Raw genomic sequence first — 27,041 nt, 5'->3', positions numbered from 1 at the left:
GGATATACACATTTTTTTCTTTTGCCAAAATATAGGTGTGCAATATGCTTCCAAGAGAAGAAGGCTAAGGGCAGGCTTGAGAGGCAATGCCGTTTACAGCAACGGCTGACTGCGGAGAAAGGGTGCGCTGGTGACGATTGCAGCTTTAAGGCGAAGCTTCCTGTCTGCTCCCAGAGGCTCTTACGCAACCATGGTGCTAGTTCTCATTTCTAGGTGACCTGCAGAATGAGAGGATGGTTTTGGTACCAAGTACATCAGTATAGCACAGACACATAAAACAGCTTTCCATCGATAGGAGTTAAAGTCAAACACCAGGTACCAGAGATGGGTTAGATCCGTGAAGATGTAAAAGAATTTCCATGGGACATTCTGAAATATCTGAAAATGAGTTATATTTCTCGACTGACTGCAGTGTGTGATCTCATGATGGATGCTTAAAAGGGATGTTATTCGGAAAATTGAAAAAAAAATGCTATTTGGGTGATATATAAAATAGTGATGCTTTAGATTCTGGAGTTAATAATTGGTTTCTTAAGAGAAAGCCTTTGCTTTAAGGAGCTTCAAAGTAAAATATTAAGGCTAAGTTGATAGGATATGTACAAGTTTTAATAACTCAGAAAATATTATCAATATCCATATACACAAACAAAAACACCGAAGGGCGAAGAAAGAAAGAGAACGCATAAAGCTAGTGGAACACACAGCAATGAGAGATGGCCAATCTGGGTCCGTTGTATGGCGGCAGCATTTCTTTAAGCTTGGAATTGTTTCCAAATTAAAATTAAAAATCACGAAAGTCAAACTTCTTTGGATTAGCATTCCCCAACATTAGTAGTTTTCTAGCACTGTGCTGGTAACATATTATTTTAAGGTTTTCATATACTGCTTTGGGTTTAAGTCTAAATTCTCCTCCCTCAATCCGGCTTCCTTCCGCAATGCCATGGGTTCTCTGGGAATGGGAAGAGAGGAACAGGTGCCTCTCTGCTTGGTGTGGTCTTGGTGACTCTGAGCATTTATATGTATGTTAGCTCATTTAGTGCTCAAAGCAACCCAGCGAGGTTCATAATACTCTCTCTTTTGTAGGAAAGAAAGCAAGGCACAGAGGGACTAGCTTTCCCAGGGAGTGCTGCTCATATCCGTTGTGATTCAAATAAGTTAGTGCAATTACAAGAAATCCTTAAAAGTTTCTCAGAATAACTAGGAGTTTTGAAAACAGTTTCTGCCTTTCTCTTAGTTTATGAAGAAACTCAGTGGCTGGAAATGAAAATAAAATTATGAAGAAAGAATTGTTTTAATGCTTAAAAATTTAAAAAGAAGGTCTTTTTTGTCAGCTCAAAGATATGACATTGTATCTATAAGTCATAAGGGAAAACGATGAATCCCAAATATTTAAAATAAAAAAGTTCCTCAAAAAAAAAAAAAAAGCTGGTCAGTGGTGGTGTACACCTTTAAACCCAGCTCTTGAGAGGCAGAGTCAGGGGGGATCTTTGTGATTTCAAGACCAGTGTGGTCTACAGAGCAAGTTCTTGGACAGCCAAGGCTACACAGAAAAATCCTATCTTGAACTCCCAACCCCCAAAAAAGACAAAAAGAAAAAAGAAAGAAAAAAAATCCCTCAAACAGCAAACTATAAAGTCATATTTTCTATATATGTAATAAAATATTTACTTATTAATTAAAGCAAGAATTGTAAAAAAAAACTAGTGTTACATATGCAGATGTGTTTGTATATATAAAGCAAATATTGGAATATCATAAGAAATGTGAGCAGTTGTTAGTTATAAACCATGGGAAAGAAGCAGGGGTGGGAGAAGCCTTCCACTTGTTGCACTATAATTTTATCATCCTATTTTATAAAGTAGTTTTAAAAAATAGCCAGGAGTTAGAAGATTGCCTAAATTATACAAATAATATGCATGAAAAAGAAAGCACAAATGGTCTGGTGGTGGCTCGCACTTTAATCCCCGCACTTTGAAGGCAGAGGCAGGCAGATCTCCATGAGTTCCAGGTCAAGCTGGTCTACAAGTTCCAGGACAGCCAGAGCTGTTGCACAGAGAAACCTTGTCTCAAAAAACTAAAAAGAAAGAAGGGACAAAGGGAAGGAGGGAGGGAGGGAAGAAGAGAGGGAGGGAGGGAAGAAGAGCGGAAGGGAGGGAAGAAGAGAGGGAGGGAGGGAGGGAGGGAGGGAAGGAGGGAGGGAGGACGGACAGACAAATGAATTTTCTGTTTTTAAGAGAGCCCTTTCTGGGAGAGATTCATTTAAAGATGGGCTTGAGCCTGGGATGAAGTCAGTAGACCTGGGTCGCACTTAGGAAGGGGTCTATGGTCAGCCTAACACCCCAGAGCCATTCTCTTAGCTCATCTGCACAGGAGGTGCAAACCCCACAGCCTGCAGAACCCTCCCTGCACATGCGAGAGACACAGAGGAAACAAGAGTTTCGCTGTCCTCGAGAAGCCAAAGGCCACTGATGGTTGTGGAAGGAGATACATGGGATGGAATTATATTTTTGAAAACATACCCAAATCATGTCTAAAACTGAAATATTTAGAGCTGTGCTTTTGTTAGACAGACCCAGACATGAACCTCAGTGGGTCTGGGAACCAGTTCTTAAGATCTGTCTTTGCACAATTGCATTTTGTCCAGATTATCAGGGTGTGTCTGTGTGTGGTATACGCATACACACAAATGTTCATGTGTGCTGTTTCAAGGATTCTTACTGATTTTTGTTTGCTGTTTTATTTTGCTTTCCAAAACCTGCTGATGCCAAACAAAAGCTGGTATCACCTGACTTCATACAGTTCCTCAGAAGCAAAGGCGTGGCTCAAGGAAGTCTTTGCCCTTAAATCTCATCAATGCAAGTGTATTCAAAAGGAAACCCAGTAGATAGCTGTTTCTCCAGATTTCTATTTTTAGAACAGTGTTAAGATTTTATATAGTCAAACAATCCCAGAAGTCCCTAAAGTGATCCCTGTGAGGAGGTCGTATGTCTTCTCTATTTTTAAAAATTTGTGTGTGTGCATGTGTGCACGTGTGTTCATGTGTGCATATGTGTGCATGTGTGTGTGGTGTTGGTTCTATTTCTAATCAGTTAGTTTGTTTCTGGGCCTGAGTAAATCCCTAGCACCATATGGTTCAGTTGGCTTAAAGATTCACATTCGAACATGCATGACACAGTGCCAAATTAATGGAAATTTCATTTTAGGTTCGCAACTCTCTTCCATTTCCTACCTCCTGACCTTCCAGCTCATCTGGAGTCCCCCATTCTACAGATGCCAGATCCCCAAAACATCCCAGAGGACAAATCAACTTTCCCTCTGGAGCTCTCCTATCTCAGCTTTTGTTACTGTGGTGGTTTGAGTGTCACTGGCCCCCATAACTTCATAGGGAGTGGCACAGTTAGGAGGCGGCCTTGTTGGAAGAAGTGTGGTCTTGGAGGAAGGAGGCTGGATGACACACACCTTTAATCCAGACCTTGAGGCTGTAAGGTAAACCTTTAATCTGAGCCACACCTTCTGTGGGAAGTGTGTCACTGTGTGTGTGTGTGTGGGGGGGCTTTGAGGTCTTTCAAGCTTCACTCAGTGTGACAGTCAGTCGACTTCCCGTCGCCTCTGAGCCAAGATGTGTAGCACTCTCAGCCCCAGCACCACATCTGCCTGCATGCCACCATGCTCCCTTGCATAGCAGACTGAGCCTCTGAACTGTAAGGAGCCACCACAATTACATGTTTCCTTTATAAGTGCTGATGTGGTCATGGTGGCTCTTCATGACAACAGAAATCCTAAGACAGGCACACTGACCAAACTGGTCTCTCCGACTTCTGTTTAATTTATTTTCACCTTATACACTACGGTTGAGAACCCAGAGCTGTGGTAACTATAGCAACAATGACAACTGCAACAGAATCTTTCTACTTTCCCTCCAGCCCTGTCTACCTCTGACTAGTCTCCACATTCTTCTACATAGAAGCTGAGGACTGGGTCTCCAGCCCTGTCTACCTCTGACTAGTCTCTACATTCTTCAGCTGAGAACTGGGTCTCCAGTCCTGTCTACCTCTGACTAGTCTCTACATTCTTCTACATAGCAGCTGAGGACTGGGTGGGTGGGAAAAGAAAGGGCAGAAATTGAGAGATGCCATGAAGTTCTCCTTTGTGACTGAATCCTCGTCTGGAACACTGTAGGTAGATACTAAAATCAGCCACCCTATCTGAAGAAACTGGGAAACAGCTGCTTTGCGTGTGAAGAGTGATTTTCAAGAGTTGAAAGCTAGTCATGGCTAATATTTATTTAGGCTTTACCACGGTACCAAGTACCATTCTTACCATTCCTCCAGAATCCCAATTACTCAGTGAGTTACTCTTCTTCTCATTTTTTTTTTTTTGGAAGGAGGAACCTAAGGTACAGAATGGTTACTTAGTTTGTTCAAAACCATACAGTAGATAAACAATGGGCTCTGTATTCACATCCAGAAGCTCGAACTCCAAATACTCAGTGTTCACCACGATATAGAAAACATCATCCCACAGCATCTATGTTCAGATGTACCTTGTTCTTGAGCTGCGCATATGAGCATCGTTTCCAGGATTTTTATTCTGAACCATTGCTTTCTTGGTAGAGCCGCTGGAGGCATTCTTTGGCATTGCCCCTCTCCTCAGCTTGACACCTGCAGACATGGAGAATAACCACATCAGAGTATAAAACTTTAGAAGAATGTGTCCACCATTGTGTTAGATCTTGACTTTCTGGGCTGCACTGCTGCCCTCAACAAAAGTCTAAGAAATAAACTTTCCAGATTAGGGTGATGTCGGGGAGGGGAACATCAAGTTATGAAGGATCCTGGGGTTTGAAACTCTCACCAGATAGAAATCTATCGGTGTTCTCATTTGACCTCACTTGGCAGGCCTGCCTCCTAGTTAGCTTTCTCCACAGCCAGAAGGGAGCAGACTTACTCTGTCTGCGGTTGCACTCTGCTGCGTTGGGTGCTGTCAACATGGCAAAAGGGTGCAAGGAGCGGCGGGGCAACAGAGCCGGGGAGACCTGAAAGAAGACAGCTCTGTTTACAGCGGTGTGAGCCTCATGTAGGGAGCACGGGCTACCTACAGCACATGGTGTGTCTCGCCAACCCCGAGTCCCGGTGAACTGTGTTGATGAGGCGCCCGAAAGGAGGGCGATATGGTCTTCACTTACAGTCTCTGCTCTTGCTTGGCTCCCATAACACAGAAGTTCCCTTTGCACCCGGCATCCCTCACAGTTCCCTCTCCTGGCAACAGTCACTTTTCTGCCTTAGACTCTTGCCTTTCCTTTGCCATGGAGCTCAGGTATTCCCTCGTCTGATTGAGGAACTCGCCCTGACATCCTGCCCCCGCAAACCAATGCACAGTATAGGCTGGGCATTGCTATGTATGCTACTGGGAAGTTTTAACACACTCTTAACTTTATCAGCAACCTTTTTAAAATAAAAAATATAATTATATCACTTCCTCCAATTTCTCTTCTCCCTCCAACTCCTCCCATGCCTGTTTGTCTCTGTTGGCATTATTATTGTTGTTGTTGTTGTTACATGTATATAAATGCATAAATATACCAATACAACCTGATGGGTTCATTTAGTGAGACTTGTGTGCACATGATCCAGGGTTGACTACTTTGTATTAAATAACCAGTTAAGAGCCTTGACCTAGGTGAGGCTTACTCTTCCCTGGAATGTTCAAAAGCACAGTGTGACTGAGCCTAATTTACATTTTAAATTCATCTGGGGCTCAGTTAAAAAAAAAAAACAACTTGTCTACCATGCAAAGGCTCCTGATTCACTCCCAGCATTAAATACACACAGACACACACAAACACACACACATATAATTAAATCAAACAATAAAATCATCTTGACTTCTTTGTGAAGAACACATGGGAAGATGAATGCAGAGAGGCCATTTAATCTCAGGACCTTGAAGTGTTCCTAACAGATAATGGCCCCCTCCCCTCAAAGTTCCTCAGTAGCCAAAAAACTGCTGCTTTTAGTGAAGGCACAGTAGCTAACAACATGGGTGCCATTCTCAAGCTAGTTGAGTTTGATGGTGAGCTGCATCGCCACAGCACATGTGACCTAGCAGTGGGACACTTGCTGCTCGTGTGTTCTGTATCATAAAGACGCGTTCATACTCAGCAATCAGCATGTACATGTAATTACCAGCTTAGCACATACACTCTGTTCTTAGATTGCTTATTCTGAAAAACGCTTTCCAAGCCTAGATGCCGCTGGAGGAAGTACAAGGTTGATCCCAGCAGACACGAAGCTGACTCCGCATTTTAAGAGGTGCCTGGGTTCCAGCACCGTCAGCATTGGGAGGAGTAGCAGAGATAGTAATAAGAGAGATACAGATATCGCTGGTCTTAGAAATGGCCGCCCCGCCATCACAGCGTGGTCTTCCGCACCTCCTCTGACGGCTTTCTATTTTTAACTTTCACGTGGGAATCTCCAGTTCTTCAGGAAGGACTTTCGTCCATGGTGTGAGAGGGAGGACAAGAGCTGAGCCAGCCCTGTTTGTTGATAATGTCTCCTTCCTACGCACATTGTGTTACCTTTGTCCTGTGTGGATGGTGTGTGGTTTTGCTGCCAGACTCTGCGTGGTCATTTTGGTTCATGGTGATTTGCCCAGTTCTTACGCCATCTGTGCTGTCCCACAGTTCAAGGCAGCTGCCTTCCAGCTTTGACCTCTTTTCTAAGACTGTTTATTCTTGGCTGTTTGTGCTTCCTACTGATTTGATAACTGCTCGTCAATATTTGAAAAGAGTAAGAGAAATGGGCTGAGGGATGAAGGAAGTGTGTGGTCTGTGTGTCTGTGTGTCTGTGGGGGTGGGCACAGAAGGAGGGAGAGAAGGAGTTTGCTAGCTTGCTGTCTGGAGAAAGTTAGTCTCCGGATTACTTTATGGGGAGAGCTGAGAATTTCACAACCATGCATGCTCTAATCCGTGAGTGCTGTAGCTCTCTACTCAGGCCTTCTCTAACATAAGCAGCGTTTGCAGTTTGTAGTGTAGAGCCCTTGTGCAGATTGCGTTAGATCCCTAAAGTTTGCAGTGTAGAGCCCTTGTGCAGACTGCGTTAATCCCTAAATCTGTTTTCATCTTATAGTCAATGTCATCTGTCCATACTTCATTTTCTCTTTACTCCTGACTTACAGAAAAGAGTTAAGGTTTTACGCTGATCCTGCATCCAGCCAACTTTGCTAACCCTGCTTATTAATAAATGGGGTGCTGATTCTTTGTGTGTGTGTGTGTGTGTGTGTGTGTGTGTGTTGATTCTTTTGGGCTTCCAAAATATCCATTATGTCATTTTAAAGAATAACAGCTTTCTGTATTCCTGTTGACCTTTTGCTTAATTATTTCTTCTGTCAGTGTAAATTAAGTAGGAAGGAGGACAGTGAGTACTATTTATCTATTTCTTTATTATTTTTTATTTTATGTGCATTGGTGTTTCACATCTTGTGAGGGTGTCAGAAATCCTGAAACTGGAGTTACGGTTTTGAGCTGCCATGTGGGGCTGGGAATTTAACCCAGGTCCTCTGGAAGAGCAGCGAGTGCTCTTAACTTCTGAGTTGTCTCTCCAGTCCCAAAGATTTCTTTATTTATGTGTATGGGTATTCTGTCTGCATGTCTGTCTGCACACCAGAAGAGGGCATTGGATTCCATTACAAGCCACCATGTGGTTGCTGGTAATTGAAATCAGGGCCTCTGGAAGTTTAATCGCTGAGCCATCTCTTCGGCCACTGATTTATTTCTTACTTCAAGGAAGACACTGGTATTAAATATGATCTTTGCTATAGATTTTAAAATATACTTTAACAGGTTAAGGAACTTTTCTATTGTCTTACTTTGGTAAGTATTACTTTATTGCGATAAAAAATAAAGAACTTTAAAGTATTATCTTAGCCAGGTGGTGGTGGCAAACACCTTTAGTTCCAGCACTCAGGAGACAGAAGCAGGTGGATCTCTGTGAGTGTGAAGCCAGCCTGGTCTACAGAATGAGTTTCAGGACAGGGTCCAAAGTTACACAGAGAAACCCTGTCAAAAAAGAAAAAGCTTTATCTTAACTATTTAAATATTTTTGGGTTACCTTTGACATGAGCAGTAATTTTGGGTTTACAGGAAAAATAGTGGGGACTATGTAGGAAACTCACGCACACAGCCTCCTCTCCATCAATTTTCTGTCCCAGACTGGAACACTTGTGACTGTTCATGAGCATGGGTGGGCACGTCATCACCTAAATGCCAAGGCTGTCCATTTTTCACAAGGATAAATCTGCATTTCCTGTTGTCAAATGCTTTCCTCAGAACATATTTCTCAGGTGAAGGAAATAGCTCAGGTGTCAAAATGCCTACTATATGCACACGAGGGCCCAGGTTCGGAACCCCAGCTCCCACCTAGAAGCCTCATGAAACATGCATGTAACACTAGTGCTGTAGCCGTGGAGAGTGACCAAGGATGATATCTATCATCGACCTTCAGCCTCAACCACAAACACATACATATAGACACAAGGATAATAAATGGTAAGACGTCTTTTTCTCCTCCCTCAGTGAACATAGTTCATTGTTGAGGATTTTTTTTATATGCACGAGAGGTCGGTTATATAACTTCCTTTTCTGTACGTGGTTTCATCAGGTTTGGAAATAACGGCTACACTCCCTTCGTATGGGTCATTGGAGTTGTGGGAGTTTGGTGAGGTGGGTCCTCCTCTTATCTCCATGTTGAGGCACGGTAAATTGTAGCCAACAATGTTTCTGACCGCAGAAGTGCGGTCACCTACACTTACCCTGCTAAGAACAGCCTTTAAGGGCTGAACACCCTTCAGCCTTCAGGTGCCAAATTAGAAATACCTGATTGCGATCACATCACAGCCATCTACTAACTCATGTCTAGAAAATGTGACAGAAGCGTCTAGTACCCTCCCAAGAGTCATCTTTTTTCTTTTGGGAACAGTTAGACATGCTATTGTACAAATAAAAATCTATGTCTCAATCCTTCCTTCAAGCTAAATGTAACTACACTTGGAGGCTTCAGCCAGCGAAGCGCAAAACCGTGCAGCTCTGTGAGACTCAGGACACCAGGAAGCTTCAGCCAGTGAAGCACAGAACCGCGCGCTCTGTGAGACATTTCCTCAGGGGGGAGCGAAGTCTTCACCTCCTCGTCTGCAGCAGAGGTGAGCTGGAAAGCTCTTCAGCAATCGTGCTAGACAGCCAGGCTGAAGTCTACCAACACAGAGAGGGCTGAGCGAGACTGAAATGAAGTCTGTGACGGCAACAGACTGTGTGGAATTGCGACGCATGTGACAAGTGGGCCATAGTTCCCTGTATCCATAGAATTCCTGTTGCATCATCCAGGAAGCAAGTAAAATAAGCCACACCCACGTTAACCTGCAAGGCTGATTGGCTGATTAGAACTTTATCACTATGTAGCGTCGTCGGAATGTTACAGATTCAGAGCCCCTTTATCTTGATTCATCTTTAGTGCTACCCATTCATAGCCAACTCTGACTTAACGCCTTTGCAGCTACCAGACCAAGAAAACCAAAGCCAACCAAACATACAAACACATCCACAGAACAGCGGCAACGAAACACGTTCAGAAGGTACTAACAAACCACTAACTTCTACCCACCTGAAAGCTAAGAATGTCATCAAGCAGTGTCTGAGACCTACGACAGAGATTCCCCGGCTGTGCTGCGACCCACCCACCTGATGTTCCCACCTACGAATTTGGAAAATCCCTTCTTTATAACTTTCCTTGGTAGCGTAACTATAAAAACCTCATGAAAGCATTTCCCCACGGAAGCATGGTATTTGAGAAACCTCTGTGCCCCTGGGCCATGGTCACTCACATTTAGTTTAAAAACACCATAGCTTCCCCATGATGGTCTGTCTCAGGCTGCATTTTTAACTTTAATGTCTGGCTTTGTACTTTACAGTCTGGCTGTGTGATCTGCAGTAGACTCTTGAGGAGGTGACACCGGATATAAAATGTCTCTGTTATTTTTTAGAATTAATGGATTAAAATGTTTTGCTATTTAAAAAAAACAACAACCAAAAAAAAAAAAAAACCAAAAAACACCATAGCTTGGGCTGAGGAGACGGCTTAGGAGGTAAAGTGCTTGCCACACAACTGCAAAGGCTGGAGTTAGAGACTCTTCGCCCGTGTAAAAATCTGGTGTAGAAGCATGCACCTAGAATTTTAGCACAGGGAAGGAGGGGATAACAGGAGCCCTGCAGCTTGCTGGCCAGGCAGTGTAGCTGAAGAGGTGAGTTCCTGCTTCCATGAGAGCCCCTACACCAAAATATAACATCAGTTCAGCCTTTCACACTCAGTGCACACTTACGAATGTGTGCGTGCACGCACACGAATGCGTACACACACATAACACATGCACACACAAGTAACTTTTCTTCCCTTTGGGCTTTGTGTCCATGTAAAATTATGTACATTTAACGACATTAGTGATATAAAGAGCTGAGCATAAACATAAACTTGGACCTCTCCCTTCAAGAAGCACAGAACCTATTGTGATGGTTAGTTTTGAGTGCCAATATCTCACCTGGGAGGGGACTCTCAATCAGTAACTGTGTAGATTGGGTTGGCCTATGGGCATGTCCAGTGGGAAATACTTTCATTGCATTAGTTGAGGTGGGACAACCCTCCCGACTGTGGGTGGCACTATTCCCTAGTAGCAGACAGCGGATTGTGTAGCGGTGCAGAAGCAAGTCAAATACTAGCAAACACGCATTAACTCATTACTTTCTGCTTGACGGTGGATGTATTATGACCTGCAAGCGCTCCAAGCTCCTGCTTCCTTGACATCCCCACAGTGATGGACTGTACCCTGAAACTGTGAGTCACATGAACCCTTTATCTCTTAAACTGTCAGGTTACATTATCACAGCAACAGGAAACAAACTAAAATACCTGTTTAGAAAGATGATCTTATGGAACAAAAAACAATCAGTAAAGAAGCTTTAGGTCAGTGTTGGTAATTACGGCTGCTGTGTGTCAGGTGTAAGGGAAGGGTGTCATCCTTGATAAAAACAAAACCAAAAAAGCAAAAAAGCAAGTATTCCTGGAGCAGGGGAGGTAGACCTGAGATTTGCAGAGGTCGCGGCTAACCTGTCTGATGAAGTGTCCCGAGTCCTGGTAATCTGTGACTCCCACCAGCCATTTAGCTTCCTGTGTGGGTTATAGGAAGGATTATTATAAAAGTGGGGTGACGCTTGGATCCTAATCTGGATTAATCGTGTTTTCTTTAACTCTGAATCTGTTTTCATCATCTCTCTGCTAAGGGATTATATGAATTACGTCCTAGTCTGTGAATTTGCTAAATGCCACAGTGCAGTCAGCAGAAGTTTCTTTGAGCCGAGGGAAGATGAGTGTGTGTTAAGGCACGCAGGAACTGATCCAGAGAAGGCATGGAGTGGAGACACAAGGGTTAGGGTCATGTTTTTACCTCTGGCCTGGCAAACTGAAGCAGTGATATATTAAAATATTGCTATTGCAACAGTAAAAGGGGAGGAGGATTGGGGGAAAGGAGAGGTGAAATTGTATAAATATGTTTTAAATAAATAAATAAAAATATTGTTATGACCTCATCAGAACTGAAGCGGGGAGGGCTCTGACCCTTGGTGTCAAAACAGTTGGACAGAATCTTAAAACTGTCAGGTTTACCAAAGATAAAACCAGACATCTTGTCTGGAAAAATAGCTCACGCATATCCAGGGTGTAGTGATATTTCACTTGTATTTTAATAAATAAAGCTTGCCTGAAGATCAGAGAGTTAAACAGCCACTTTGGTCAGCCATGCAGACCAGGCAGTGGGGACACACACTTTAATCCCAGTAGCCACACTAGTTCACCATAGAAGCCGGGCGGTAGCGGTGCACATATTTAAACCCAGCGCTGGAGAGGAGTATAAGACAGAAGAACACAGCTCAGTCTCATTCGAGATTCCTGGAGGCAGGATCGCCATTTCTGTCTGAGGTGGAAGTTGTGGTTGGCTGCTTTGCTTTTCTGATCCTAATATCTATCACTGGGTTTTTATTATTTGTGCTGTCCAGGGGATTCTGCAAATGTGGCTGGGTTACTGTAGAAATATATTTCAGAACATTTTAACCTTGGTGAAAATATTTACAAATTATTGGGAAAGCCCATGCCTCGACTGATGTGATCCTATATATAGTAGTTTTTCCAAAACAATGGCTCATCTTGGGGGGAGGGAGAGGCAGAAGTATAGAAAGAGACAGGACAATTCACCAGAAAGATGGACAATTGACTTTAATCCATCCTTTCCCAAAGAGAAAAAATATATATAGTTGCTGATTAGTGATTAGAACATGAATTAAAGCCACAGATGATGGAGGCAGGGGGATGACAAGTTCAAAGCCTTCCTTTCCTACATAGTGAGTTTGATGTTAACCTGTGCTGTGAGATTCACTCTCAAACAAACAAACCTATACCTCCTCCCAACAAAGTGCATGGTGAACTACTAATTTACACATTCCCTCTGTTTCGAGAACATTAGCATAGACAGCATACACTATAACACAGTACGTAGAACAGTGTAATCACTTTGGAAGACAACTGACTTCATGGGAGTGTTGAGAAGCCCATATTCCTCGGCTTAGCAACTTCCTAGGCACACACAGTCCAGAAACTCGCTGCTCAACAGAACCTGCTCGACAGTAGAGGAAACAACTCCCTCTTATGCAGTGAGATACCATATCTCAATAAAAAAAAAGAGGAGAGAGATCAAGGGCCTGGCACCAGCCTCTGGCTTCCTCATGCAGTTGCATGCTTGGGCGTGCACACATATGTAAACATGCATATACTCATAATGCACACTGCACACACGTATAAACATGCAAAGTAAAATCAAAGATGCTGTGTGATTGAAGAGGGCACATGATGTCACACTGGGCCTCCAAACACAGGTGCAGACAGCGTGCTTGTATAGGGGGAGGAAGAGGCACAAGGTCCTGTCTTCAACCTCAGCACTGCAAAGCATGAACAAAAGCCATCGCTGTGTGAGGTGAAATGGCAATACATGAAGTAACATATGTGCTGAGAGCAAGAGTGGCACGTGAGACCGGTAAGCCCCAACACCGTCTCGTGTACTCGGTAAGCCCCGGACACCGTCTCATGCACTCGGTAAGCCCCAACACCGTCTCGTGCACTCGGTAAGCCCCGACACCGTCTCGTGTACTCGGTAAGCCCCAACACCGTCTCGTGTACTCGGTAAGCCCCAACACCGTCTCGTGTACTCGGTAAGCCCCAACACCGTCTCGTGCACTCGGTAAGCCCTGGACACCGTCTCGCACACTTGGGGGCTTTTTTGATTAATCTTTATACTTTAACTATATATACCGTGATATTAATTATCACCCTCTAGGACCTAGACTCTAGGTGGACATAACTAGTATCAAAGGCACGTTTTTGATTAATGATTACTCCAATGTGTTAAAACCCAGCTTTTGCTGGGCAGTGGTGGTGCACGCCTTTAATCCCAGCACTTGGGAGGCGGAGGCAGGCAGATCTCTGTGAGTTTGAGGCCAGCCTCGTCTACAAGAGCTAGTTCCAGAACAGCCAGAGCTGTTACACAGACAAACTCTGTCTTGAAATGCCCCCCCCCCAAATTCAGCTTTTATTGAAAGTGTAGGTTCACAAGCAGATCTCTGTGAAAGAAAGAAAGAAAGAAAGAAAGAAAGAAAGAAAGAAAGAAAGAAAGAAAGAAAGAGAAAAAGAAACTGTCTGTTTCCAGCAAGGCCCTCATCTTCATGTCTGCATGAATTAATCTGGGGAAAACCCTTCAAGAAGAGAAGAGAAGGTACCTGAAGAGAAGGTACCTGAAGAGAAGGTACCTGAAGAGAAGGTACCTGAAGTAAATGTGAGAGATAGAGGCACCTGGTACTGGCAGGGAGGAGGCTGGTGTCCCCCGCAGGGTGGGCTTTGCAATAATGGCAGTCCTGTGGAAGGCTCCCAAAGGCTATCACGTAACTGATAGGCGTGGTCTCATTTAATCCTCACAATAGTCTGTGTGTTGAGGAGTAACCACAGGCTTACTTACACATAGGAAACTGGAGTCCAGGGAAAGATAACGTAGGAGAGGCCCACAGCTAGACAGGGATGGATCCGGGTCCTGTCTGCCTTGCCCGGGAGTCTTGATGTCTGAGTGTTGCTTAGGATGGTTTGAATGCTGGCTCTTAGGATGGGGTGAGTTTGGGGAGGGCAGAGGAAAAGCTGAGGACCTGAGGCCCTTTATTCAGAACCCTTCTCTCATCCACACGCTTTTATTCTCTCTGCCTTCCTTTCTTTTGTCCCCTTCTCTTCCATCAAATGAGACTGTTGATTTATTTATGATTTATCTTCAGTTTAAATCAAGTTTGGCATTTGAAAACAGTTGTAAATACCCCAACCTTATGTAAAGCCTTTAATTGAACCTTCTCTGGGTCCAGACTCCTCATCAGAAAAACGAAACAAAACAAACAGAAAACCAAATTCCTTATTAACAAAAAATGATCATCTGTCAGGCACCTGTAGCTAGCAGTGAACAGTACCTGCCTGTGCCGCCTTTCTATCACCAGGGGGCAGCAGAGAGCGCCAGAGAACAGTACTAGGCTGCACACAGTTGCCACAGGTCCTTTCCAGTTGCTGGAAATTCATCCCAATCTGATTTGTTTTTCCCCTGAGTTTTAAACTCTGGCTTAGAAACTGTTTCAGCTGTTGCTTAGGAGACATTTTATTCAAAGGAGCCAAAGGTCACTCCGATATAAGTAGTAATTAAAGAACTTTTGACAACATCTATTGCTTTTAAACCACTCTGACTTCTAAGTAAAACCATTACTTTTGAAGTTATGTTAAACCCCAAAAGACTGTTTTAAGAAAGTCCTACAGTTTAACTTTTGAAATGCTACATTGAGCATAGGCTGAGAGATCCTCCTGGTTCCCCATCCAGGTTGCAGAAAGGTCCTCTGGGTGGAGTGGAGCCTGCAATACTGCCAGCCTTTGGTAGGAGCTCCTGGCGGGGACTGGGAGGGACTGCTAGCATAGCTCTGGCAAACCACAATCATTTGGGGAACTGGTTACCTCAAACAGGCCAAGTTTGCATTGTGATAATAATATACACATTTGATAGCTAGTTAATGTTTGGATACTTAGAGCAGTGAGTCTCAATGAGAATCCCAGGACACATTTGGCAGTCAGGAAGCATTTTTAACAGTCACAAACAGAGAGAGGCTTCTTTCCTCTGCTAGCTGGTGGCCAGACATCGTACTAAACACTTCACTACACATGGCAGTTCCCAGATCCAGCTTCCAACACTTGTAACACAGAATTGCCTGGCTCAAGAGGTTAAGAAATCTTGACACAAAGCTAGGCTGGGTGGTGTATCCCAGGGCTCGAGATACTGAGATGAGGATTGCTTCAAGTTCAGGGGCAGTTTGGCTATACAAAGAGGCCAAGGCTAGCCTGGACTACATCACAAGACTTTGTCACAAAAAGGAGAAAAATAAGCTGAGTGTGGTGGCTTACACCTTCAATCTCAGCAGTTGGTCCTTGGGAGGCAGAGTAGGTGGGTCTCTGAGTTCCAGGCCAGCCTGATCTATGGAGTGGTTTCCAGGACAACTAGGGCTACACAGAAAAATCCTGTCCTGAAAAACAAAAACAAAAAAGAACTAAATGAAACTCTGATGTATAAGAACATAGACTAATTCAGTTGCCCAGTCTTGGGTTCCAGAACCTTGATTCTAGCTATTATTTTGAGGTTTTCATGTGTTAAACACTAAGGCTTCATTGGGCTGACTTGCTTAATGGCCACAACAACCCTACCTTCTAGCCTTGATTCTACGAACGGAGGTTTATAGATATTGGAAATGAGCATTGTACTTGAATCTGGCAGAGCTGCAATTGAAACCCAGGCAGCAAGAGTTCAGAGTCTACAGTTGAGCAGCAGGTAAGTTCCTCTCATATGTGAATCAATAGATGATCGTAGCTCATGGCCACAAGGCAACGCAGGTTTCTGAGGAAAGTTCCTGGTATGGTATGACCTGAGTCTCTTCCAAGCCGGTCACTTTGTAGACCAGACACATCCCCACTTCTCACTGTTGGTCTGATGGTGAGGATAAAGGCTATGTGCCACTGAACAGCGACTCTTCCATGATGGACTGAGTGACTGGGCGGACATGCCCACACATTAGCAGCACGTCCTCCTGTGTTAGCCCAGGTGCTCAGACATGGGCATTTGTAAACCATGACCCATAACCCCACCAAACCAGAAGGTCAAACATCGTCCCCTTCAGAATGAAGCATTGGAACTGAGACCTAATCAGTCAACCAGTGTAGCTACCACCTCCTCAAAGCCAGAAGATGAAGGACAGAAAATCATAAGTGAAACCCAGTGAGCATATTTTGGCTTGGGACATACTTTGGTGAGGGAGAGAGGAGACAGGACCACAGAAAGAATGCTTCTGGGAACTGAGCAGTGTGGTGTGTGTGGCTGGAACACCACAACAGCTAGGCTTTCTTCAACTTAAAAAGCTGCTCAATCCCTTGCGAGCCCCTGTCAAGATAAGCCTCAGTACAGAATATGAGATTTATAAAAAAAAAAAAAATGTGTTGTGGGATATTTGTACTCTGTGTGAAGTTGTGCTTGCTGTGATTGATGTAATAAAAAGCTGAATGGCCAGTAGCTAGGCAGGAGAGATAGGCGGGACTTAGGAGCAGCAAGAGGAAGAGGAGGATCTAGGTGCAGAGGAGATGCCAGAGGATGCAAAGAAACAGGAGGTACAAGATGGAAGAGAGGTAATACCACATGATAGAGCATAGATTAATATAAATGGTTAATTTAAGTTATAAGAGCTAGTTAGGGAACAAACATAAGCTGTAAGCCAAACTTTCATAATTAATAGGAAGTCTCTGTGTTGTTTTTGTGAACTAAAGCTCCAAAGGAAAATCCGTCCACAAGAGGCACCTTGCCCGACTTGCTCACAGGCTCATCCTTGACATTCAACCACGCAGTTTGAAAGAGCAAACAAACAAGCAGATAAACAATGCTTATGGTCAGGGAGAAAGCTGTGATTACTTCAGGGACTGGGGGATTTGGATCTCGGCAGATGCTGAGAAGGTTTCAAAACCTTAGAACCCAGTAAATACTTGGCTGTGGAGGTGGATGAGGTAGGCACTTGAACTTCTGCCACCCATTGCGTGTACAGTATAATCTGCAGGTACAAGAACAGGGGGTAAATAACTGTCCTGTGTCTGGCCTTGACCTCCTTCTGAATCTTTCAACCTGCCTTGTGGCTGTGATCCATTGCTTACACACTGTGGGCTGCGGGTGCAAGAAAAGGGGACAATTGCCCTGTGCTTGTGACCCACTGTTGACAAACCATCATCTACAGGTGAGGACACAGGGCGGGCAACTGCCCTGCGGCTGTGTGTGTTCCTAGCCCTGGTCTACTCTTGACTCCCTCCCAAGTCCAAATGAAACATTTGGGACAATGAGACAAGAGACAATGAGCAGAAAGAAGATCAGGGGTGAGCATGTTGGCTCAGCGCCCCCACTCCCCAAAGAAATTTCCAGCGGCACAGGGATCGTAGCTAGTATTTAAACTCTCATTGAGTCTTCAAACATTTATGAACTGTGAGAATGGAACTGGCTTGAAAATCATTCAGGATACTTTTGTTTTTCAAATACAGGGCCTCAGGTAGTCCAGGTTGGCCTGAATTATCTATGTTGTCAAGGATGACCTTAAACTCTTGATTCTCCTGCCTCTGTCACCTAAATGCTGAGATTACAGGTATGAGATTACAGATTACATCTGGCAACAGAGCCCTTTTTAAAATAAAAGGATAAAATGTAGAGGCCCAAAGAAGGAAAAGGACACATTGAGGGCTCTGGAGAGGGAGAAAGAAAGCTCTGCACTGGGCCATCATGCCAGTGATGCCCAAGGAGTCAATTAGAAAGGGGCAGGAGCCACCATTTGCTATGGTTTTTTTTTTTTTTTTTTTTTTTTTTTTTTATTGAACATAATCCTTATGGGTCTGGTCCTCATTCTGGACGTAGAATACGTCAAACAAATGGCAAGGTGTGGCTTGCTAGGTTCACATTACTGAAAGCACAAGTGAGAAGTTTACAGTGGGCAAGAATGGTGAGGTCTGGACCAGTGCCTCTTTGCTGCCAGACTTGGTCAAACACAGGGCCCACCAGGTTACCATGTTCTGTTCCTCAGCCCTCCACACAGACCACCAGGTTACCATGTATGGCTCCTCAGCCACCTACAGGGCCCACCAGCTTACCATATACTGTTCTTCAGCCCTCCACAGGGCCCACCAGGTTACCATGTACGGCTCCTCAGCCACCCACAGGATTCACCAGGTTATCCTCAACCAACCACAGGGTTCACCAGGTTACCGTGTACTGCTCCTCAGTCCTCCACAGAGCCCACCAGGTTACCATGTATGGCTCCTCAGCCCTCCACAGAACACACTGGTACCACTCCACTTAAAAGGGAACATTTTACAAGCACATGTAGCTCAAGATAGGGCTGTATCTGGTTTTTACCTTTATTAAAAATAGAATTATTGCCAGGTGGTGATGGCACTCAGGAGGCAGGCGGATCTCTGAGTTTGAGGCCATCCTGGTCTACAGAGCCAGTTCCAGGACAGTCAGGGCTACAAAGTGAAATGTCTCAAAAAACAAAACCAATACAACTATTTATTTGGAGTGTGTGTGGGGGGGTGGACACGTGTGCCACAAGCATTCGTGTAGCGGTCAGAGGGCAGCTTTCAGCAGTGTGTTCTCTCCTTCCACTACATAGATTTGGGGAACTGAACTAGGGAGCTGGGATTGACTGCAGGAACCTTATTTGCTGAGAAATTCCAATACCTCAGTTTTTACTTTTGGACATAATATTGTTATTATCTGATGCCTGAAAGTATATCGTTGTGAATGTATATTCAAAGGCTAGGAATACAGCTCAATGGCAGAATGGATGCTTAGCAGGCAGAAAACTCTGAGGAGAGTCCCCAGCAACACACACATACACGTACACACAGACACACAGACAGACACACACAGAGACACACACAGAGACACATACAGACACACACAGAGACACACGGATATATACATAAAGAGCTGTGAACTAAGGGCTGGGAATATGTCTGTGGTAGAGTGCTTGCTTAGCTTATACCCACAAACAGGCCCTGAGTTCAATCCCTGGCATGTATATATTCTCGGTATCAATAGTCCCATATCACTCTTACCTTTGTAGAATCAGGTTCAGTAGACGAATGGGCCCCGTAAATTTTCAGGACTTCCTCAATTGGGATACTGTTCTGTAAAACAAAAACAATGTGTGGTCATATTGTGGCTTTTTCTTTATTAAAAAACAAAATTACTGCAGCTGCAATGGGTCTAGTACAATGTTAGGTAACACAGCAACTTAGTAATAACTCCTAGATTATTGTGTAAACAAGTTTTCTAGACATTAATATCTCTCATCTTTTTTCTTGTCTCCCATAAATAATTTTACAGTACGGTATGGAGGCCAAATTTTTATCACACATTTAATATCACAAATTTTACTATTAGGAAATCCCAGGCATTTAGAAGCAATACTGTAAACATGTGAGTATACATTAGTATCAAAATGAGCCTGGAAATCCTGAAATGAGGCTGGGTGTAGTGGCGCACGCCTTTGATTCCAGCACTTGGGAGGCAGAGACGCATGGATCTCTGTGAGTTCAAGGCCAGCCTGGGCTACAGAGTAAGTTCTAGGACAGCTAGGGCTATAAAGAGAAATCCTGTCTTGAAAATCAAAATAACAACGAAGAAAAAAACCAGACACAGAGTGTCCACATAGACAGTGCTCTTTCCCTCACCATTAAGACTCCAGCGTAAGATGATAAGATCACTGCTTCACGCTCTCTTCGGTTTGGATACATGGGTCTGCCGCGAAGTGGAGCTTTCCTAGGAGGAAATATGGATAGAGAAGGTTGGGGTGTGCATGTGTGTATGGAGGACAGAGGCCAGCTTCGGGTGATTCCCCTGGACCCATGCACCTTGGTTATTGAGTCAGGGTCTCTCCCTGGACCTGCGGCTCACCGTGTAGGCGAGGCTGCCAGCAAACACCAGGGAGCCACATCTTTGCCTCTTTAGTGCTAATGCCGGTGCCGGGGATCGAATCGCGCAGTAAGGCTGACTGAGCCGTCTGTCTTCTAGGATCCTACTGTTCTTTTTGATACCCGCCAAGGTGATACTAATCCATACGTAACCAGCCATGGTTGTGGACTATCCACTCTTAAAGTAGGATGAATATGGTTGATTTTCTGTTGATCCCCCAACAAAGTGGTGAATTTTTCGTTTTGTCCGTTTTTGCTAAAGCTGTCACAAATGCTGACTGCCCACGGGGGCCGATCGGGGGGCTTTACTAGCAGGAGTCCACCCTGCTTCTCACCGTCTGCTTGTTGTTTGTTTAAATCTATCCTGGTTTGAACTGAACCTTGTTCCGAAGTGAGATGACAAGAATAGTGTCCACCCAGGACAAGAGACTGGAGGTAGGGTCTGGTAGCTTCAGGTGAGGTTAAAAAAAAACAAAACGCACTCTGTGTGTGCGTGCGTGCGTGTGTGTGTGTGTGCATGCGTGCGTGCGTGTGACAGAGAGAGAGGGAGAGAGAGGGAGAGAGAGAGAGCACTTAGAAGACAATTTGAGGGAACTTGCTCTCTTTCCATCATGTGAGGCCCAGTTATTGAACTCCGATAGTCAATTTATTGGCAAATCCTTTGCCCCTGAGATTTAAATCATGGTGCCTAACAGTCCAGTTCACAAACTTTGAAGATATACAGGCAATCAAACTTGCCTCCCCGACCTTCTCTCCTCTTGATTTCTCATCTCCTCCTTGCTCCTCTGCTAAGGTTGTTCAAACTGGATTTTCTGCTTATTACAGTCAGTTCTTAACTGTGACCTTGAGCCCGGACCGTGGAATAGAACTGGTCTCTGGACTTTGGGATGAGCTTTCTGATCACAGCCCCTTAGTTCCCTGTTCTGACCAGTTGAATGTGTCTGTTGAGTCACTGCACTTGAAGGAAAAGCTGATAAGCTCGGGGAGGAAATAATCGCACAGACTCAAGTACTTAACTGCTTCCATGCTCCAGAAACTGTGTAAGATGGTCCTTGGGAAGCAATTTCAGGCTCTACCTACAGAACTAACCACTGAGACTAATAGCTCATATATAATACAGTGAAGTCATGCTTCTCACAGGTAATTAATATAGTGAAGTCATGCTACTCAGAGAAAGCTTCCCATGCAAGATTATTTTTTTTAAACTTGACGGAAACCAATGATTAGAAATACAAACTAGGTGAGCACATCTACGATGTTCTCAAACTGTTCCTGGAGTGTGTCTTCAGGCTTCTGGCTGGAGGAGAAGTTTGCCCTGTGTTTCTACTTCAGAGAGCCTCATAAGAAGACGCTGGGAAAGCTGGGCCATGGTGGCGCATGCCTTTAATCCCAGCACTTGGGAGGGAGAGGCAGGCGGATCTCTGTGAGTTCGAGATCAGCCTGGTCTACAAGAGCTAGTTCTAGGACAGGCCCCAAAATCACACAGAAACCCTGTCTCGAAAAACCAAAAAAATAAAAAAATAAAAAATAAAAAAAGAAGAAGACGCTGGGTAGGGCTGGACCTTCCTCCATCATGTTGTAAAAGGGAAACCTGCCAAGGCTGGGGAGATGGCTCAGTAGGTAAAGAGCTTGTCTTGCACAAGCGTGGGTCCTGAGTTTGGAGCCTTCGCTCATCATTCCTGTAAAAACCCCAGCATGGTGATGCAGCCTGAATCCTAATGCTGGGGGATGGAGATGGGGCCAGGCACTCTCTGGAGCTTGCTGGCTAGCTAGGCTTTCTGGTGGTGAGCTTCAGATTCAGTGGGAGACAGATGCTACTTCAAAACCTAAGATGAAGAGAGACTGAGAAAGACACTGACATTGACCTCTGACCTCTGCATACACCCACATCCATGCACAGAAATGTGTGTCCATACCTACCCCTTATCCACACTAAATAAACAGATAGATTAAAAAGAAAAACATCAAATGCATTTCAACTTACAGTTTCTCCCACTGGAGCCAAGTTAAATCTTCTGAGGGATCTACCCATTGACAAGCAACACTGATGGCCAGGTCATAGTGGGCCTGGAAGCAGGAAAGAGAGAGTGGAAGGTGTGGGTTCAGATTTTGGCAAAGCGCTTCCCTGGACAATGGCCTCACTAAGCCCCAGCCTCTGTCATGTTCCACATAGGGAAGACCCTTATTTATAAACAGCCTGATGTTCAGTTAGGGATATTTCAGGACCCAGACATCTACTTTATCTGCCACTAAGCAGTTACGCACTGTGTGGGGTTCAGAAAAGAGAGAATCCTCAACTGGCAGTTGGGGAATGTGGCCTTGCTCCAGGCTTGCCAAGGGCTCAGGAATATTCCTGGGTGAGGCACTGATGAGGCTGGGACTCCCTCTCCTTCCGGCTTAGGCAAAAGGAGAGAGGGGAGAAAGAAGGCCGTAGAGAACATTTTGTGGTCCTGTTTGGTGTTAGACTTGTTAGACAGAGGAGGTGTAGGACCTTGGAGGGAGGCACTGTGGCACTCAGCTGGGAGACAGAAACAATCCTGGCTGATTTTCACTGAGGAGGCAGTCTCAGGGCTAGAGCCTGTAGGAAAGGGGGTTTATACAAATGGAAAGTTCCTTCCAGGGGGTCACAGCATAAGCAATGGGCCAGATAGACTTGACTGAGGGATAGGTAGAAAGAACTGAGGGTCAATTTTTGCGTTGACTCTCATCACAGCGGGGGCCTTTCCGTAGGTCATCTGCAAGCTCTTACTTGATAAGCGTGTTTAACACTCAGTACCAACATTTCCTTTCTTTTCCATCACCACAGCCAGGAAGACGAAGGCTGGTCAGGGATTGGTTAAGCTTCTAAACATTTCTAAATAATGTAGTGATGTTCTCCAGGGACCTGACTTACGTAAAATGTCGACCTACATAATAAATCAGGGGTTTGGACCGCGGTCACCCGGTGACACTTCATCAGGAGCTTGATGTTTGGACCAGTTACATGGTCGTGCTCATTAGAAATACAAGCACTCTGCCCTACCCTGACCTCCAGAATCAAAATAGCTCTGTGATAAAACCTCATTAAAGTTTGAGAAGTACTGCTCTGATCTGTTTAATGCCCTGTGTGATATGTGCACACAAAGCAGTAGGCTTAGCTACAAACCCTGGCTTTACATAGAGGGAAACTGAGGAAAAGAGACTCATCCCTCTCAGCACAAGGATAGATCATAGGCGGTGGGGGGGGGTGGTAAACTGAGTTTACTGATTCCTTTTGGATTAAATTTCTCTGTAGTTTCTTCTCTAATTTCTGTGTCATGAGCCGCAGAACGTAACATGAGCCTGAACTCAGTAAGAGTAACGAAAAGGATTCTAGGGTCATGTATCACTTTGCCTTACTGCGCTGGTGCAAACAATAGTAAGTAATGAGCGTTGGGAACTACCCTATTGCTAGTTCTGACAAGGTCTTTAACACGGTGAGTCAACATTTTATCTCACAGTCATTTGGTTTAAATCTTTTCCCGCCTCGGTTTATTTTCATATTCTCTTTTTGCTTTCTATTTGGTGGGTTAAGATGATCATAGGGACAACCTTAGGGTGAAGGAAGCACAGGAAGGGGACTGGGTACCCACGTGTATGTGCGTGTGCATGTGTGTGCGCGCGTGTGTGCATGCTTGCGCACGTCTGTGTGCGTGCGTGTGTTAAGTTACACAGGCATTTGATCCCTGTTCTGGCCCCTTATTACGTACAGAACACAATGGGAGTTGCACCAGCAGGACACTCTTTACCATCTCATCTAGAAAGGTGAGTTGACCTCTTCCTTTTGGATCAAATTCATTTTCCCGAAGTCTGATGCCGATATACTCTCCCCTTAAAAGCAAGAGAGCAGCATTGAGCTTTGGGGAATGATACAGGGTTCTGTTTTCAGAAAGAGACTTTCTTCCCAGTCCCTCCCCCACCCCAATAAAAATGCAACAGAAGTCATTGACGGTCTAGGAGCTGTAACATTCAATATTGGCTTGGGGAGTGATCTCCAAAGGCTGCAGGTTTAAAACACCTAATGATAATGAACTTAAATCACATTTATCTTAATACTAAACTCATCGTTGGAAAGCAGGAAGGATGCAAAATGTCAACACATAGAAAAGATTTTTTTTTTTTTTTTTTTTTTTTTTTTTTTTTGGTAAGAGGAGGGCTAAGCTCCCTGTATAAAATAAAAGATTTCCTGCTGGGCATTATAGTCCATGCCTTTAATCCAAGCAGGAGACAGAAGCAGATGCATCTCCTATGGGTGTTTATACTCTAAGAAGAGGGGGGGCTATAGCATAACAGAATATATTTCTGTAATATTTCCCATAGAATGCACCAGCATTTGACATTATACTTGGAGTTAGCTTGGAAATTATCTATCTATCTATCTATCTATCTATCTATCTATCTATCTATCTATCTATCTATCTATCATCTGTTTGAGACAGATGATACAGTCATGGCTGTTCTGGAACTCTGTAGACCAAACCAGCCTTGAACTCACAGAGATGGAATTGCCTCCTCCTCCCATAGTGCTGGGATTGAAGGCGTGCACCGCTACACCTGCCAGAGTCATCATGCTTAACTACTGTTTGTGTTTTTTGTTATAATGGCTCCAAATGCGTATGTGGTTTTTTTTTTGTTTTGTTTTGTTTGTTTTTGTTTTTCGAGACAGGGTTTCTCTGTGGCTTTGGAGTCTGTCCTGGAACTAGCTCTGTAGACCAGGCTGGTCTCGAACTCACAGAGATCCGCCTGCCTCTGCCTCCCAAGTGCTGGGATTAAAGGTGTGCGCCACCATCGCCCGGCTCCAAACGCGTATGTGTAAACATGAGTGGATTCCATACATGTTTATCTGGCATTTCTTAAAGATTTAGTAGAAGACAGTCATCTTTATAAGCAGACAAAGGACATTTGATGGAACCTATTATATGGTCTTCGATGAGAAAAAATACTAGGATTGTGGCAACAATACATACAAAATAAAACATGACCTCTTCTTGTTGTATGATCTGTGGTTTTTCAACAACATTTTTTGAATACCAGGTTAAAGAAAAACTGAGTGGGATAGGGGAAATTTAAGGGAAACTAGATCTTTTCTTTATTAGCCAAGAAAGTTTAGAAGTCGTTAAGTGTGGCAATAGAAGCGGCAGAGGCTCTGGTTTAAATGCCGGGCCCCAGAGCACATCTAGGCATCTGTATCTTTTGCCAGTAAGTGCTGCCCCTTTCGGTGGTGCATACTGTCCCCCGAGGCTGTGGGGAGTCTGCACATGCACGCTGCTGCAGAAGCATTTGCCCAAGAGATTCTGCATCTTGCCCTGCACCGCATATGCCTACATGGCAGAGACAGAGACCAGAGCGTCTGCTGGCTTTCTCCCACAGAGCAGTGAGATCCCTCCTTAGCTTTCTGTGCACCCGCCAGTACCCAGGCCATCTATCTGGGCGATACTCACAGCAGCCTCTTCACCTCCCGCTTTACATGACTCTTTTCCATGGCAGAAGGCCAGGGCTGAGCGGATAGCTTGTGTTCCACCCGATAGCCTTTAGGAAGAGCAGTTTCTGCAAGCCTAGAAACTACAGCAGCAAATCAGAGAGAATATGAATTAGGAATGCTGTTGCTACAAATACCAGTCATGGAGTCCGAGGCTGTGGAAGGGATCCAAGAGCATCCAGAATTCAGAACTCCCATCCAGCAAGTTCCAACTCAGAAAGGGACCTGGAGGCCAGCCCTGGACCTTGTGCCCATCTGACAGCTTATTCCTTTCAAATTTTAATTACAGAAAATTATTAAGTAATTTAATTTTGTGTGTACGTATTAGTGCAGGTGCACACGTGCCATGGCACAAGTGTGGAGGTCGAGGACAACTCTTGGAAGCTGGCTCTCTCATGATGTCACCCAAGAATGGAACTCAGGTCCTTAGGCCTGAGTTTAAGTATTTGGCTTGTGTGTTTTAAGTATTTTGACCTTCTGAGCTGTCCAGCTTGCCCTCTTTCAAGCTTTCCTCATACTCGCTGTGTGCTCACCCTCACACTAATCACACTAACCACACTAATTGCACTATTATTGGAAAACAGGGATGGTTCATGCAGCAGTTGACCAGGCTCTTTGGGCAGAACCACTCATACAGGCTGACTTATGGTCTGATATTATGGAAGTGTCCTGTGTATGGTTGACACCGTGAGTCCCAGTGTGTTTGACAGCCCCTGATGGAACTGTCCATGATTTCCCAGAGCTGTCACGGACTGTCATTTGACAGTCCACACAATAGTGGCAAATGTGTCTTCAGGTCTCACCTTGACTTTGAACTAGAAATCAAAGACAAAGTAATGGAATCAAAGGGGCTCTGAAATCACACATACGCACAACACACACACACAATTATGAAAAAAATCATTACTATTGAATGGGGAAACTCAGCAACGTATGACTAGGAATCAAACCTACCAGCATCATCTGTATTAATTTAAAAGATTTTAATCACATTGTGATGGCTAATTTGATGACTGAATCACTATTATTAGCTATTTTGTTAAATGCTATGCTGCCCTGGGTGGTGGTGACACATGCGTTTAATCCCAGCACTCCAGAGGCAGAGGCAGGCAAATCTCTACATTCAAGGCCAGTCTGGTATACAGAACTAGTTCCAGGACAGCCAGGGCTACACAGAGAGACCTTTGTCTTAAGAAAAAACAAAAAACAAAAACAAACAAACAAAAGCAAAACAAACCAGACAACAATAAAAAGTCATTCTGGATGCTTTTTTGTAAAACTGCTTTCTGGGTGAGATAAACATTTAATTTGATGAACTTTAAAGTAAAGTATATTTCCTTCCAGATGTGAGTGGCCCTACCTAACTGGTTAAAAGCCTTGAATGAACAAGG

General features: G+C 44.3%; 1 protein-coding gene across 2 annotated transcripts; it reads right to left on the bottom strand.

Moving 5' to 3' along the window:
* Positions 1-41: 41 nt before the first annotated feature.
* Positions 42-25,700, bottom strand: C2H2orf80 (chromosome 2 C2orf80 homolog). Of its 2 annotated transcripts, none has more exons than XM_057762937.1 (8): positions 25,613-25,700; positions 23,882-24,002; positions 22,138-22,220; positions 19,914-20,001; positions 19,296-19,367; positions 4,948-5,035; positions 4,544-4,661; positions 42-218 (listed from the first exon to the last, which is right to left on the bottom strand). In XM_057762937.1, the coding sequence occupies exons 1-8, from the start codon at positions 25,651-25,653 to the stop codon at positions 197-199; spliced, it is 633 nt and encodes a 210-aa protein (XP_057618920.1). In that variant the 5' UTR covers positions 25,654-25,700; the 3' UTR covers positions 42-196. The 2 variants fall into 2 exon arrangements, with proteins under 2 accessions (XP_057618920.1, XP_057618921.1); XM_057762938.1 differs by having other exon boundaries at positions 23,921-24,002.
* Positions 25,701-27,041: the final 1,341 nt, after the last annotated feature.

Source organism: Chionomys nivalis, chromosome 2, assembly GCF_950005125.1.
Source record: "Chionomys nivalis chromosome 2, mChiNiv1.1, whole genome shotgun sequence".
NCBI classification, from domain to species: domain Eukaryota; kingdom Metazoa; phylum Chordata; class Mammalia; order Rodentia; family Cricetidae; genus Chionomys; species Chionomys nivalis.
This window is presented reverse-complemented; position numbering and strand designations above follow the sequence as displayed.

Coding starts and splice junctions, on each gene's coding strand:
- C2H2orf80 (XM_057762937.1), bottom strand. CDS start 25,653: ATGGAAAAGAGTCATGTAAAGCGGGAGGTGAAGAGGCTGCT. Junction 20,002..22,137: donor TGGCTCCAGTGGGAGAAACT/GTAAGTTGAAAT, acceptor ATTTCCTCCTAG/GAAAGCTCCACTTCGCGGCA. Junction 4,662..4,947: donor AGAGTGCAACCGCAGACAGA/GTAAGTCTGCTC, acceptor CCATGTCTGCAG/GTGTCAAGCTGAGGAGAGGG.